Genomic DNA, 16808 nt, shown 5'->3' on the forward strand with positions numbered 1-16808 from the left:
TTTTAGTTGTAGATGGACACAATACCTTTATTTTGTTTATTTAGTTTTTTTTTTTTTTTTTTTTTTTAATGTGGTGCTGGGGATTAAACCCAGTGACTCATGCGTGCTAGTCAAGTGCTTTACCACTGAGCCACAGCCCCAGCCCGAACACAAGGTTCTTTACCTGCCCCCCACACATATTTTTTTAAACAGGGTCTCACTAAGTTGCTGAGGCTGACCTTAAACTTATAATCCTCCTGCCTCGGTCTCCAGAGTCACTTCTTTTTCTTACTCTTGAATTATAAGTTATTTCTATATCCTAGCTATAAGTCCTTTATTGGATATGTATCTTGAAAATACTTTTTTCCTGCTGTTTTCGGACTTTCCTTTATTCTTTTTTTTTTGTATATGTGGGGTGGAGCAGGTGGGACTAGGGATTGAACCCAGGGATGTTCTTCACTGAGCTACATCCACAGCTCTTTTTTTATTTTTCATTTTGAGACAGGGTGTTAGTAAATTGCCCAAGCTGGCTTTGATATTTGAGATTTTCCTGCCTCAGCCTCATGAGTTGCTAGGATTACAGATGTGCACCCCCATGCCCAGCTAGTCACCCATTTATTTTTTTTTTAATATTGTCATTGAAATTTTAAAAAAGTTTTACATTTGAGTGGAGGAGTGGAGTCTAATTTACTGATTTTTTTTATTTTATATTGCACACTTTTTGTGTCTTAAGAGTTTTTAACTTCATATTATATACATATGTGTGTATATACACATGTATATATATATATATATATATATATATATATATATATATATAATTTTTTTTTTAATCAGGGATTGAACTCAGGGGCACTTGAACACTGAGTCACATCCCCAGCCCTATTTTGTATTTTATTTAGAAACAGGGTCTCACTGAGTTGCTTAGCACCTTGCCTTTGCTGAGGCTGGCTTTGAACTCGAAATCCTCCTGCCTCAGCCTCCCCACCTGCTGGGATTACCGGCATGCACCACTGCACAGGGCTCATATTATATTTTTCTAACCAAAGATGTTTTGGGTTCTTTTCTTAAATCTCTGTGGTGAGTTGTAATAGTTTTCTATTACTTTGTCATTTTTTACTCCAAATTTTCCCTAAATATTTCATACATAGTTTTATTTTTTTAGATTCCAGTTTTTATATCCTTACAGATCTAACCCTATGGTTGTTATTTCTTCTGACTCTCACTAATGGTGAATTGTTTACTAGTGTGTAGTGACTCATGAATATGAAATCATATACTATTGATCTTAATCTGTAGGAATCCCAATGGCCTAAATTTGACGTTTTTCTCCAGAGAAAAATTTTACCTGCTTCTGCCAGGAACCAGAGATTGCAACAATCGTGTGACAGCTTTAATGCAGGAGTCTCAGTTCAGCTTCCACACCTTGCAGTGGGCTCACAAATTGATATATAATATCATTATTGCCAGAAGTAGAGGTTCTCAACATGCAGAATGAATGAATGAATGAATACAGTAGGTCCCATAAAAAAAGAATTGAGAGGACCATAGGAATGCAAAGAAATGAGTTACCATTCTTACTGGACTGTATGAAGGTATGAAGGAAGATCATGAAAGAGTTAGCATCTGAGCTGAGTCCTGGCAAGTTGGGTGTTGGTAAGGCATTCCAAGCTAAAGGGATGGGAACACAATGTCCATGTTCTTGGTGGCAAACACAGTGGTTCCATGACCTTCTTCAGAAAAGACTGTGAAATCTGAGTTTTCTGTGAAGCCAACATCCTCACAGATCTGGAGGCATTAGAAGTGTTCTGGGAGTTGAATGAATACATGAAGGTAGGGCATGTGGGGACACATGAAGGCAGACGCAGCCCAAGAGGGAGAAACCGGACTAGGCATCATTTCATCCTCCTAGTGAAAGTTTACAGAGCTTCTTCTCTGGGGGTCCTGGGGAACAAGCAGACAGGACAGATCCCTACCATGGAGGCCTTTTTTCCAGCAGACTTGCAGAATGTGGAAAGGAGCTGGGACCTGCCTTGGGTCTCTGAGGAGGGGTCTTAATAGTTGTGTGGCAGATTCAACCTAAGATCAGCTGGGAAAAGATGTGAGAAGAAACTGGGAACAGAGTGAAGAGATGAAAAGGCTCTTCCTATTGGTTTAGGAGACAGAGCTGACCCTGCCTTATTTATGGAAAGCTAAAAGCTGAAAGAAAGAAAAAAAAAAGAGAGAGAGAGAGAGAGAGTCCTTCTGTACTCTTACCTCTACACACCACTGCTGTCACCAAAAGAATGGGTGTGATTTCCCCCTGTGCCAAGCAATTTTCCAGTTCTTTGCACATACCAATTGGGTGTCTTATAATTTAATTCAATTTCAGCACTAACTACCAGAGTTAGTATTGACTTACCTAGTTGAGGACCCAGTCCTACAAACTGCCCCCAATTCAGATACCAGTTGAAAGTCTGAACTTCCTGTACTTCTTATTGCCCAGTTATAAACCAGGGGTTCTCACAACCCCCACCTCAGATTTGATTATCTACTACAATGGCTCAAGTAAGAGATGTTACAAGCTAGGCATGGTGGTGCATGTCTGTAGTCCCAGCCACTCATCAGGCTGAGACAAGAGGATTATTTGAGCCCACAAGTTCAAGACAAGCCTGGGTGACTTAGTGAACCCTATCTCAATGAAAAAAAAAAAAAGTTTTCGAAATATACAAAACAAACAAATGATATTACAAAGAGCAGTGAATAGCCAAATGGAAAACATGATAGGATGAGATGTTGGGGAGGAAGGAACTTTCATACCTTCTCTGGGCCCAACATCCTCCCATGTGTTCACCACCACCCCCAAAGATCTCTAAACTCCACTGTGTAGGATTCATATGGAGGTTCTACTGGATAAGAATGATTGATTAAATCCCCAGCCATTTGCAAATTCAATCTTTCCAGGGGTTGAGGCGTGAGGCTGAAATTTCCAACAGACTCCTCTTCAGTCTCTCCTCACTAGCATAAATTCAGGTTTGGTTAAAGGGGCTTATTACAAATAACAACAGACATTCATGGCGCCACTATCGCTCAGGAAATTCTGAGGGTTTTAGGAGCTCTGTAGCAAGAACTGGGACAGAGACAAATATACATTTCTTATTATATCACAACATCACAGATGGAGAAGAGGCTGAGGTTTGGGGGACACTGTAGCTTGGACTTATGGCCTAGGTCCTCTGTACTCGTATCTTGCCTCTGCAGGAAAGAAGAGGCAGAGGTTCAACCTCACTCTGTCTTTGGCTTCGAAAAAAAATCCTGGGAGCTGGACATGGTGGCGCACCCCTGTAATTCCAGCTATTAGGAAGGCTGAGGCAGGATAATCACAAGTTCAAGGCCAGACTGAGCAACTTAGAGAGAATCAGTCTCAAAATAAAATAAAAAGGGCTGGGAATGTAGTTCAGTGGTAGAGCACCCCTGGATTCAATCCCTCCCTCCAAAAAAATCCAGGGAATTAGAAACTTTTCAGTTCTTTCTCTTTCCCTATTTCTTTCTTTCTTGTGCAGGTAGAGTTTTTTAACTTCTTCCATTCTCCCATTTGCCCACAGAGAAGAGTGGGATGTGGGAGCGTACCACCTGACCATCCGAATCACTCTTAGGGAGCTCCTCCTCCAGGCTGGGATGGGCCTTCTGTTAATACTTATACCTGGAAGCCCACGTTGGGCACCAACCCCTCCATGTGCCTTTCCCCAACCCCTGCCCTGCCCTGCAGGGGCATTGGAGAAGAATGAACACATTCACCCCAGCAGAGCCAAGTCTTCCTCCACAGGCCAGAAAGTCAGGAAGATAAACAGAAGGCACCTGACTGCTCCCACCACACACACACTTTGGCTTGGGGAGGGTTGGGGGCGGAGCACAGCTTGAGTTGAGATCCATCCAGAAGCCTTTCTCTGCGCCTATCAGAAACCACATTAGAGCTTCATTAGCTTCTTCTTCCCTGCTCTGATCCTGGATCCCTGGGCCCTCTTCCTTCCACCGCATCCACGTCAGTCTAGCCTCGCAATAGGGGAAAGCACCTCAGTGTCAGAGTCATGGCTTGCTCTCCTCCGAGCCTCTGCACAGCTGTTCCCTCTGCTTGGAAGTTTTCCCCAATGTGGTCTACTCTTGCCTGACCTTGCCATGTGTAAAAAGACTATTCTTAACTGGTCACATGTCTTCCTCTGCACTCCAAGACCCTCTACACTTTCCCATCACTGCATCATCACTGGTAGAATTTGCCAGTAACTTGTCTGTCTCCCCTGATAGTTCTGGGTAAACAAGGGATTCATCTTGCCTGTGCATTACAATGTCTGCCATGCCCAGACCAGTGCCTGGCTCCTGAGAAAAGTATTCATTCAGTGGTATGGATCAGATGGAGAGTCACCTGGTTCCTTTGAAGAGAAGATTTGAAATCAAGAGCTCCTTTGCTGGAAATAGTGGAGAGGGGAATTTCCAATCTTCACCTATAGGCATTCTCCTAGGGAGCCCATCCCTGCCCATCTCCCAGTTTAGTATTACCTGGTCCCACATGTTGGCTCTTCAGGTCTTTGTACCATCACCCTCCAGGACCCTGAGGTCCCTTCTCTCCCCGGTTTATTTTTAGAGTCATTGCCCACCACCTTGTATGTACTCTTTATTCTTCTTCTCAAAGTGGAAGTATTCTTTCAGGCCATAGTGTTCTCTCAGTCTCCAATGGATCAGACAGTAGCTTAGACCTCAGCTCTGGACTCTGATGGCCTGAGTTTGAATTCCAGATTTACCACTTACCAGACTATGAGTCTAAGCAAGTTCCTTCGTATCACTGTACCTCTGTTTCTTCTTCTTCAAGATGAGTCTACTACAAGTATCTACCTGATGGGATTATTGAAGAATTATGTCTGTATGTGGAGTAGCCAGCCTCCCAAAGGGCTTTTAACAAAAGTTCCCTCCTGGAGCTGGGTGTAGTGGTGCAAGCCTGTAATCTCAGTGATTTTGGGAGGCTGAAGCAGGAGATTTGCAAATTCAAGGACAGGCTTAGCAACTTAGCAAGGCCCTGTCTCAAAAATTTGAAAGGGCTAGGGATGTAGCTCAGTTATAGATTGCCCCTGGGTTCAATCATCAGCACTAAAAAAAGAAAATAAAAAAGCTCATTTTTGGTCTTCATCTTGTTGTATGGTCCCTTCCCACAACCAATAGAGCTCATCCATGTAATCAATGGGATATGGCAAAGAGGATGGTGTATAACTTCTGAGCTCCACCATAAAAGGCAGTGTGGCTTCTGCCTTGCTCTCTTGGATCACTCCCCCTGGGAGAAAGAAGCCAGTCCCATGTTATAAGGACACGTCAGTGTTCCTTTGGAGAGATCCACATGTCAAAGAACTGAGTCCTCCTGCTGACAGTCAACACCAACTCGCCAGCACCAACTAGCCAGGCATGCAACTGCCATCTTGGAAGCTGATCCTACAGCCTCAGTCATATCTTAGATTTCTGCAGTCCTGACTATAACCTAGCTGGAGACTCTGAGCCAGAGCCACCAAGTTTAGCTGCTCCCAAATTTCTTTCTTTTAATGACATACAATTGTACATATTTATGGGATACAGTGTGACAATTTGAAATATATATACAATGGGTAATGATCAAGTCAGGATTATTAGTATTTTTATCCTCTTATACATTTGTCTTTTTTTGAGGGAGGCGGGTACTGAGGATTGAACCCAGGACACTTTACCACTGAGCTACATCCCCAGTCCTTTATTTATTCTTTAAATATTTTATTAACATGCATAAATTGTACATAATAATGGGGTTTAGTGTAATATTTCAACACATGCACATAGCATGCCATAGTCAAATCTAGCCTCCACCTTTCTATTTTTTATTTTGAGACAGTCTCACTAAGTTGCTGAGGGTCTTGCTAAATTGCTAAGGCTGACCTTGAACTTGTAATCCTCCTGCCTCAGCTTCCCAAGTCTCTGGGATTATAGGTATGCACTACCACACCCAGCTCTTTACTCATTCTTTATAAAATATATAATAATTTGTGAACTATAGCTATCTTACTGTCCTGTAAAATACTAGAATGTTTTCCTCCTATGTAACTTTGGTGCCTGAAGCTCTTGATTCTGTTTCACAGAAATTGTGAAAGAATGATTTTTGTTTTAGGCCACTGAGTTTTTGAGTAACTTGTTACACAGCTATGAATACACATGGAAATGCTTTGGATAGTGTTTTACACTATAACCATACAAGCAAGCCACCAATAACTCCACTTTATAGGTAGGAGGATTGAAACTCTGGTTGGTAAATAATGTTCCTGGTACACACATCTAGGAAGTGACAGGGCTGCCATGTAATGAATCCAGGACATTTAATGCCAAGTACTAGGTTTATTTTTCTACCCCACTGTTCCAGTTATCTATTGGTAAGGAATAATAAAACCCAGTGACATAAAACAACCATTTTATTATGTCCCTGAAGTTGGTGAATCAGGAATTCTTTTTGTTTTGGTACTGGGTATTGAACCCAGAGGCACTTTACCACTGATCTATATCCACAGTACTTTTTTATTTTTTATTTTGAAACAGGGTCTTGCTAAGTTGCTGAGGCTGGCCTCAAATTTGTAATTCTCCTGCCTCCGACTCCTGAGTTGCTGGTACTATACCCAGATATGGGTCAGGAATCCTAACAGAACACACGGGGATGCTTTGTTTTTGTTCAATTATGTCTGAAGACGTACTTGGAAAACCGGAAGTCTAGGAATAATGTGACATCTGGGGGCTATACCATCATTCACGTGTCTGGCTGTGGATGCTGGTCTTTGGCTGAAGCACCATGTAGACTCTTCCTAAAGTTGGGCTTCCTTGTAAACGGTGATTGGGTTTTAGAGTGGGCATCTCAAAAGGTAGAAAATAGAAGGTGCCAGTTCCTTAAGGCCTGGGTCCAGAGAGTGACACAGTGTTACTTCTGCAATGTTCTATTGGCCAGCCTATAACAGAGCCCAGATTTAAGGGAAGAATGCATAGACCCCCTCTCCATGGCAGGCATGTCAAAGAATTTGGGAGCCCTTTAAAAAAACTGCCAGACTCACAATGGTCTCCTTTGTTTGATGAAGGATTAAGAAAACCCAGCCCTGCCCTGGCAGGCCATACTGTACTGGGTTGGCTGTACGTGCACAAAAAAGAAACACAAGAACTGGGGGTGTAACTCAGAGGTAGAAATCTTGTCTAGCATGCCTGAGACTCTAAGTTTGATTCCTGGCACCACACCCCCAACACACATACACACAAATAGTGCCAGATGTGGTGGTCTATGCCTGTAATTCCAGTTGCTTGGAAGACAGAAGCAGGAGAATTACAAGTTTGAGGCCAGGGTTGGTAAATTCAAGGCCAGCCTTAGCAACTTAGACCTCATCTCAAAAAATAAATAAATAGGGGCTGGGGTTGTGGCTCAGTGGTAGAGCACTAGCATGTGTGAGGCACCAGGTTCGATTCTCAGCACCACATATAAATAAATGAATAAAATAAAGGTCTATCAACATCTAAAAAATATTTTAAATAAATAAATAAAAGGATGGATAGGTAGCTCAGTGGTAGAGGCACTTGACTATCATGCAGGAGGCCCTGGGTTCAATCTTCAGTACTACAAAATAAATAAATACATACATACATACATAAAAATAAAAGTAGAAAAGAAACACAAACACTACCAGCCTCCAATGCTACCTACTCACAAGGGCTTAGTAGAGAAAGTGTATCAAGCTGGGGATTATAGCTCAGTGGTAGAGTGCTTGCCTAGCATGAATGAGGCCCTGGGTTTGATCCCCATCACTGCTAAAAGAGAGAGAGAGAGAGAAAATGAATGTACATCACAAGAGTAAGAGAAGGGTCTGGAGCTGTCAGGGATGTCTTGGTTTCCACCATGTGCCAGGCACCGTGGAAACAAAGATCGCAAACCCCTTGGCAGTGGTTTCATAGGGCAGTGCATGGACTAAAGGGAAGAAAGTAAAGAAACATCATCACCTTGATGTAACACATGCCACAGCTGAGATGCCCTGAGAAGGGACCCGCTACTCTGTCCCAGGACCCAAGACAGTTTTGCAGAAGTGATGTCTGAGCCCTATCAGAAAGGTAACCCAGGTGGAGGGACAAGCCTGGGCAAAGACAAAGGGAAACAAAATATTTGTGCAAATACAAGTGATTCAGTATGGCTTCAGGGGTAGGATGGGTGGGTAGTGCTGATAGGTAAAATCCCAGGGACATGGGGAGCCAGAGTCCACAAAGTATTACTACAAAGGTAGATCACTTGATTGCTGATAAGAAGCGGGTTTGTGGGCATGCGAGGAAGAAGGAGGAAGAGGATCTGCACAATACAGTTGGCACTGACGTTAAACTTGAGAGCAATCACAAGTGAGCAGTAGTGTCAGGGAGGAAAGAGTGTTTGGACATGTGGAGTCTGAGATACGGGGGTGGGGGGAAATGGGAGTGGAGATTCCCGTTAGATCTGTGTTTGTATAGCTCTGACCTGAAGAGCAGATAAGACAAGTGGGAGCTGCGGATGGAAAGCTTTGACACCATGGTAAATAGAAGCCGAGTCTATATCGTGTGGGCAAGAAAGAAGTAGGGAGTACCTTTAAGCAATCAGAGTGGTTAACGCTTAATGAGTGTCCATAATATATCAAGCCCAGTCCCAAAAATCTTATGTAAATTTCATGACAACCCTATACATACTACTGCATTTCATTGAATATAAGATATTATCAGCTATAATAATACCTTTTTTATGTATTGCTAAGAAAAAAATACCTATCATTTAAGTCATGGCATGAATTCAGTTTAAGATGCATTCTGATTTCAGAGATATTAAAATGTAAAAAGAAAAACATAAGGCCATGGAATCCAAGAAGTACATGGTCTGCATTTAAAAGATGTGGAGTGGTTGGACATCGTGGCTCATGTCTAATTCTAGCAACTCCAGAGGCTGAGGCAGGAGAATCACAAACTTGAGGCCAGTCTCAGAAATTTAGAGAGGACCCTGTCTCAACATAAAAAATTAAAAGATCTTGGGGATGTAGCTCAATGGTAAAACCCCGCTGGGTTCAATCCCCAGGAAAAAAAGGGGGAGCCTTGTAGGGAGGTGTGCTCAGTGGTGGGACGCTTGCCTAGCATGTGCAAAGCCCTGGTTTGTGACCCCAGAATCACACACACACACACACACACACACACACACACACACACACACACTCTCTCTCTCTCTCTCTCTCTCTCTCTCTCTCATACTCATTACAGGGGCCGATGATGTAGCTCAATGGTAGAGTGCTTATCTTGTAAGGCCCTGATTTCAATTTCTGGTACTACTAAATAAATAAAGTTAATTTTGAAAAGGACAGAGAGGTTAAATAACATGCCCAAAGTGCAGTTAGAGAGTCATGACTTGAAATCAGGCAGCCCAACTCCAAAACTCAAGTTTTTTTTTCTTTTCTTTTCTTTTTTTTTTTTTGGCACTGGGGATTGAACCCAGGGCCCATAACCACTGAGCCACATCCCCAGTCCTTTTTACTTTTTATTTTGAGACATGGTCTCACTAGGTTGTTTAGGGTCTCCCTAAGTTACTGAGACTGGCTTTGAAGTCCATCCAGATCCTCCTGCCTCAGCCTCCTGAGCTGCTGGGATTACAGGCATGCATCACTGTGCCTGGCCAAAACCCAGGTTCTTAACTGTTATGTAATGCTAGACAGGAGGTTGTGAGTAGTATGGAGTTTTAGGAGGACCAGTATGGCCCCTGAAATTGACATGGATTTGAGGGGAGCACTAAGAGTCAGATGCTGCATCTAGGAGATTGGGGTTCATTGTGAGAGGGTTCAGGAGGAGCTGGAGACCATGGACTGAAGAGGACAGATAGGACAGAGGTTCTTCAAAAATGGGCAGGACCGTTGGGCATGGTGGCACATGCCTATAATCCCATGGACTCAGGAGACTAAAGCAAGAGGATCTCAAGTTCAAGAGGATCACAAGCCCAAGCAACTTAGCGAAACCCTTAGCAACTAAATGAGACCCTACCCTGAATCCTCAGTAGCTACCTTCCCTACAAAAAAAGGATGAACAGGACTGAAGCCAGGCACAGTGGCACATGCCTGTAATCACAACCACCTGGGAAGCTGGGGCAGGCGGACCACAAGTTTCAGGTCACCCTGCGCAACTTAGTGATACCCTGTCTCAAAATAAAAAATAAAAAGGGCTGAGGATGCAGCTCAGTGGTAGAGCACGCCTGGATTAAATCATCAGTAAAACACACACATACGCGTGCGCACACACACACACACACACAAATAGGCAGAACTGGACAGCTGATATACTGAATATTGTGTATGAAAACAAGGACAACTTCAAAGTGTTGAGCCTGGAAAGCAGACAGTGTGGGAGGGTACAAGGCAGCTGCACCTGGTGGGCACTCACTATTTATCAAATGAATAAGTTGTAAGATCTTGGACAAGCTGTATGATCTCTAGAGCTCATATTTTCATTTGTAAAACAAAGGAATTGGATTAGATTGTGTAAAGCAAAAAGGAAGGTCCCCTTGTGGAAGGGTTAGGAGGTTCTCTCTCCATCCCTAGGGCCTCTATGGGCACCCCAGGGCAGCAGTTCTAACCCTGGCTACAGGTTACACTAACCAAGGTCCCATATGAGATCGCTTAATTCAGACTCTGGAAGTGGGGCCCAAGCATGAATAGTGTGAAAGTTGCCCAGGTGACTCAGAAGTGCAGCTGGTTGAAAATACCAGAAATCGTCCAGGTACCTGATTTGAGAACCACTAGGTCAAGTGAGGGTGGGAATCCATTTCAGTCCTAAGTGCTTGGATTGGGACTTGTGTTTGGTGACAGGCCTTTTTTGTTTTCATGTTCCATCTTCCATCTGCTAAACTAAAAACTCCTGATAGAGGACCAACACCAGGATTTCTTGGCCATGAACTATTAACATTTGCACTGCACAATCCATTGTTGTGCATTGTAAGATATTTAGCAGCATCCCTGGTCTCCTCAATCAAAACAATAAAAAATATCCAGAGGTTACTAAATATCTACCAGGATAAAATCTGAGTAAAGACTTTCCACCGAGTTTCTTGGCCCCCACTTTGCCCTACCCCTTGCAAACAGATGCCAGGCAGAAGTGGAGGGCATAGTACCACAGGTTTAGTTGGGCCCAGCAGGAGGAAGCCCTTCCAAGGAGGCCAGGGCTGCTCAACATTAACACAATGGGGGGACAGCGTGCCAGCGGGCTGACTGATGTGGTCTCAACAGACAGGGAGGGAGTTTTCCAGAACCCTCATTCCCGGATTCCCAATCAGTCATAGGAGCGCTCAGAGCAGCTTTGGGGGCAGACAGCCCTGGCTTTCCCGGAATGGGCAGAGGGGGTGTGGGAGTGGTGGTGTGTGGGGGGGATTCTTTCCTTCTGTAGATAATTTCCTGGCATGGTCCACTGCCCTGTCTGATTGGTGGAAGGCTGGAGGGGAGGAACTTTCCAGCTGTGGGTGCCTGGGTTCCTGGAGGCCATCTGATGTTAGGATTCATCATGGAGATGTCTAGGTTGTAGGGTTGGGAACAATGAAACTTTTGTGCTGGTACTGAGGGGTGGCTGGTTCCCTGCGAAGGGATGTGGATGTTGTGGGTACACATTCCTTAGAGCTGGAGGTGGGGAGGCTATAAGCATCTTCACAAGTCACTTTTTGCTTGGAGATGGTGGGACCTGAGGGAAAACAAAGGATGGTAAGCTTGAAAGAGTCAGGGGAGGGGGGTGGGAGGAAGGACGGAGGGTGGCGGTGGAAGACACTGGGCAGGACAGAAGGTGGAGAGGTAACTGCCAGTCATGATCCCTCAACTCACTCCACCAGGAGGCTCAGAGCACCCAGAAGCAGGACAGCCCCGGAGACAGAGAAGAGCAGAATCCTGGCTTCCCACAGATCATGACTACCTGCGGGGAATCCAGAAGGCCATGAATGATCCTGTCTATGGAGTTCGAGGATGTTGGAGGAGCCTATCAGCTCAGGGAAATGGGCGGGCAGGGACCCAAGTGGGAGTAAAACCTGGGAGGCACTGCTTTCGGGGCCAACATGATGTCTCCATGCCCTCGCAGGTGGAGCAGTTGTATAGGATGGTGCTGCCCCCTGCAGGAGACAGAAGGAGAACCGCTGGGAGGGGAAGCCCTGGCCTCCACCCCTCCAGCTACCCAACTTCCTCCACAGCTGCCTGGCTCTCCTCCCTAGCTGTAGGCCTCTCATTCTTGCTAGCCCTTTCCTTTTCTACTCACGGCAGGCTGGGGCACAGAGAGCTGAAATGAATGACAAGAAGAGGATGGGAGTGGATGAGCCGCTCAGCCACATACCCCATTATCCAAGATTCTAGGCACCCCTTGATGCATGCCCTTCCAGCATCCATACCTTCCCTGGTGTACTGGGGGATCTTGGTCTTTTGAAGCCATTGCCAATATGAAGGGAGTGAGGAGATGGACCCTTTGATCTCTGAGGAGGTAGAAAGTAGCTATATTGCCCTGGGGTTTCAGGAGTTCCTGTTCACACCCCCGCTCCAACACGCACACACACAGTCCCCTCCCTGGTCAGTCCTCCCTTCTCCATCTGCCCTGTGCTTCCCAGCCTCCCGGCCTCCTCTTCCTTGGTGTTTTACCAAGCCCCCAGGTTTCATCTTCCCTTTGACCTCACCCATGACCCTCAGGACTCTGTGAGTCTTCTCTGTGACTTTGTTCATGGTCATCTCATCTGTGGAGTTAGGTAAGGACCAGCCATTCCCTCACCAGCCAGCCCAGGATGTGGTTCTGGGCTACTTTCCTGGGATCTGGAGTTTTCCCAGGAGAGATCAGTGTGTCCAGAGATGGTGATGGGACTGAGGCAGTGGCTTAGGGGCCCAGCTGGGAAGTCACGTGCTGTCTCCCTTGGGGCACAGGAACTATTGGTGGTCCTGTCCCTTAAAGTCTGGTCTTACCTAAGGCAAAGGCTGAGAAATCTGGGGAAGTCCATTCCTTCCACTGGGCCTTCATCTGGCTGTTGAGCTGAGCCAGGCGACCTGGCAAGTCATGAGCTGGTAGGCGACAAAATATACAGGCCTGGGAAACCGCCAAGAAAACTCCACCTAGTGCCAGTATCCACATAAAGCCTACTGAGGGATGGGGTTGGAATTGGTCCCAACTAGGCTAGGAAGACCTCAGGATGCTTTGTGAACCTGGGAGGTTCTAGGGTCTTCTAGAACAGTGGGAGGTTCTAAAGTGTTCCAAAACAATGTCATTGCTCCATCCTTTCTTGGGGTAAAGCTGGGACCTGAGGAATTGAGAGCCAGAAGAAGACATATCTAGCAGAAGATGATCAGAGAAAGAAGGACTTCTGTTACAAGGGGGGCAGTGGCCTTTACAAGTCTGTGGTTCCAAACATTATTTTATTTTTCTTCTTGTAAATCATCAGTGATAAATTATGAGTGACTCCCCCAGTGAAGAAGTTGTACATGTGTATCCCATCTACTCAGGGACCCAGAAATCCCATCCCATTTCATATCCTCCCCCACTCTTTCAAACACTTCATCTCTTCTCTCTGCCCAGGGCAGCCTTGGGCCTTCCTCGGCTATATCCTAGCAACAGGCCCACGGTTACCTCGGCAACTAAGAGTTCCCTACAGGTTCCAGAGGCTTAGCTAAGTCCAGTGACTTCTTTTACTTCTCCCAGTAAGATCCTGTGACTCAAACCCAAACAGGCTTCTCCTGCCTACGTGGTGATATGGGTACATAAACATAAATGCCTGCACACACACACACACACACACACACACACACCCTGTGATTAACTAAATCTCAATTTACTCACATACATACTAAGGATAAACCTATGCCAGAACAGTTGCTGGGCAACCCCAAACAGGCCTGGACATGCAGAGACCACAGAAGGGCCATCACATAGACACCACAGTCAGCAACACTGACAGGAACCAGGGTACCAGGGACTCATGCATTAGTCAGACACACTGGCTAATATGCACTTACATACAAATGAAGTAAGGCCATTACAAAAAGATACCACCCTCTTCCCCATGGCCAGCTTTATCTACAATATGGGATCCTTTAAAACACTTAGAATTCCAGGGAGTACTCCAGCCCCCTTGCTAATGGGGATTGTCCTAGCTCCCTTATGTCAACCTAGGGTGGGTTGTGACCTTTCTGCCTCCCCCAATAGGTGGCTTGGAACACAGCAAAGAATTTCCTTTTTCATGTTCCAGAGCGTTTTGATCTCTTATTGGTCAGGCCAGGCCAAGTTACCCAGTGCCAGAAGGGGAAGCCACAGTCCAGGGGACTACATTAGGACAATCCAAAGTATTATGGTGTGGGTCCCTCAGTGTGGTGTGGGTCCCTCAGTGTTCCTCAGGGGTTCTGCTAGGTCTAACCTGGGCATGGAGGTGTTCCCCACTTTTTCAGACTCCTTAATACTGAGCTTTAATCAAAGAGACACTGTAAGTCTCTAGCCTCAGGCAAAAACAAGCCAAGGGAACCTTTTCTCCCTCTCCCAGGAAAAGGACCAGTCCCCATCCTCAGGACCACCTGTGAGTACTTGGTGGGCTCAGTTTGGGAATTCCAGCCCACATCTGGGCTCCAGTCAGGTGCATTGGGACCTGACTCTCATAGCTCCCACACCAGAGCTAGAAAGAGGCTTCAGAGAACTTTTATCCCCTTAGCTCCTTGCCCCTTTCCCTCTCCTCCCCACCATCAAATAGGGCAGCATCCTCAATGCCGGACAAAGCGCAGAGATCTGGAGTTGAGCAGGTCTTCAGGGTCAGGGAAGACGGAGTCCAGGCGGAAACCGTGTTCCAGAGCCACCCTTAGCACCTCCTCCAGGAAGGTCGGCGTGCCCACCACCTCCCTACGTTCTCCTGGCCCCCCAGTCCACAGCGGCTGCAACCCCAGTCTGCTATACTCCACCTCAGGGAGTTCCGTGGGGCGGGGCGCCCACTCCAGACGAAAATGTGGCCCACCCTCTACTCTGTCCCCAATGGCCACACCAAATCGAGCCCGCATGGCACCCAGACACTCAGGGTCGGTGCAGAAGAGGTTGGCTCGGAAGGTGTCCACCTGGACCGAGCTCAGCTCATAGTGGTGTGGGCCCCGGCGAGCAGAGAAGTGCACCAGGCGGGGGCTGACGTCTACATCTGCGTGGAGCAGGGCAGCTGTGGGTGCAGGGGTCCCACGAGAGGCTTCCAGTTCCCGTAGGGCATCCAGAAGGGGCCGGATCTGGTAGAAGTCAGCCTCTGCCCTGAGAAGGGCTGTCTCTCCATACCCGCGAGGCAAATCCAGTCGGCCCAGACGCAGGAAATTGAGGATATGCCGGAAGGCCTTGCCATCCCGGTCTATGAAGTAGTGGCCGCCTCCTTGGTGGTTGAGGTTTGCAGGCATGGGGGTGCCATCCCTGAACATGGCCCCCAGCATGGAGTCTGGGAAGCGGGTCAGGGTCTCCAAAGTGGTGGAATATAGTGTCCCCCCCACATTCAGGGTCACGGGGCCCCCAAAAGAAGGGGGCGAAGCGGGCACAGGAGGAGGGGAAATTTTGGGGAGTACAGGAGACAGGGAAGGAGAAGGAAAGGCAAAACTTCCTGGGTATGTGCAGACTTGGCTGGTGGTGTTCAGACTCGCTGGGTTGGAGGCACAGGTTGGAGTACAAGCCAGCAAGGTTTGTAGCTCACTCTAGCTACCTTGGTGGTGGTTATGGAATTTCAGCACACAGAAAAGTTGAGAGAACAGATGAAAATAACAGAAGGCAGCCAGAGAGGGGAAGAGAGCATTTGGTGCAGACGTATCTGATCTTGGGTGGTCAGCAATTCCTTTCTGTGGTCTTCCGACAGTGGGTTTCCAACCAGCAGGTGACGGTGACGAGCACAGGATCAGCTGTGAAGGGCTCAGCTTCCGAGTTTCTGGGCAGATCGCTGTGGCAGAAGGCGAATCCACGCAGGGCTCCGGAGACCAGTCTGAGGCCCAGCCAGGCTTCAGCCCCAGTAGATGGAGGCGGAGCTGATGAGAGACGATGACGAGCCTCCCTGTATCGACTTGGGGGCAACGATGCACTCTCGGTCTGAGCTGGGAGTGTCCGAGGGCTCTGATGGAAGCAGCCGAGAGTCTCGGGACTCGGGCGCTGCTGCCTTCCCGGGGTATAGCCGCAACCACTAAGGTCCTCTCCTCCCCCAAGGAAGTGGCCTAAGGGCAGCGGCCTCGGGCTCTTTAAGAGACAACCCCGCCCCTTGGCGCCCCGCCCCCCGCCCCCGCGGGGTTCGCGGGGCTAGAGTGGAGGTGGGAGCTGAAAGTCGCGGACCGGAGAGACGGGGCGGACGGGCTGGACCGGCGGACGCGAGCGGGGGTGGGGTGACTCATGCGCGTAGCTCCGGATGTGACCGCGACAGCCCCGCAGTTCTCCAGGTGTGCTCGGCCTCACGTCTGCAACCTGGCAGAGGCTGGAGTCTCCAGTCCTACCAGTCTGAGAAAACCGAAGTCCGGCCATCCCAGTTCAGGGGACCAGTTCCCTCCCAGTGGCTCCCGTGGGGAATTCCCAAGGGGGCGGGTGCTGAGCCACCGCATTCCGGGGATGCCTTGCGGCCGGGGCGGCCAAATCGAGCTCCCTTAAGGGAATGCCGGCCCCCACCCCAAGTCCGCGGCCTCACTCCAACAGGACGACTCTGACCTGTTCGCCTGAACCCGAGAACCCCGCCCCCCACGGCCGTCCGGAACCCTAACTGCCACTGCACTCCTCCAGGAGTCACCTCTTGCGTGACTCGAGCTCGCAGACTCCCAACTCTTCCCAGCACC

At 47.4% G+C, this 16808-nt stretch overlaps 2 protein-coding genes across 2 annotated transcripts; both read right to left on the minus strand.

The window, feature by feature from the left end:
• Positions 1 to 11845: 11845 nt before the first annotated feature.
• TMEM95 (transmembrane protein 95) lies at positions 11846 to 13169 on the minus strand (the record flags this gene model as incomplete). Its single annotated transcript, XM_079130358.1, is given in 6 exon segments — positions 11846 to 12026; positions 12028 to 12130; positions 12274 to 12294; positions 12404 to 12484; positions 12683 to 12739; positions 12963 to 13169. Coding segments are annotated over 6 exon segments (609 nt in total). The 5' UTR covers positions 13129 to 13169.
• Positions 13170 to 13392: 223 nt separating this feature from the next.
• Positions 13393 to 16734, minus strand: KCTD11 (potassium channel tetramerization domain containing 11). Its single transcript, XM_079131186.1, has one exon. It carries the CDS (start codon positions 15438 to 15440, stop codon positions 14742 to 14744), a length of 699 nt encoding a protein of 232 aa, XP_078987312.1. The 5' UTR covers positions 15441 to 16734; the 3' UTR covers positions 13393 to 14741.
• Positions 16735 to 16808: the final 74 nt, after the last annotated feature.

This window comes from Sciurus vulgaris (genome assembly GCF_902686455.1).
Source record: "Sciurus vulgaris genome assembly, chromosome: 3".
Lineage (NCBI taxonomy): Eukaryota > Metazoa > Chordata > Mammalia > Rodentia > Sciuridae > Sciurus > Sciurus vulgaris.

What these genes read in the sequence shown, in the direction of transcription:
- KCTD11 (XM_079131186.1), bottom strand. Translation starts at nt 15,440, where the DNA reads ATGCTGGGGGCCATGTTCAGGGATGGCACCCCCATGCCTGCAAACCTC.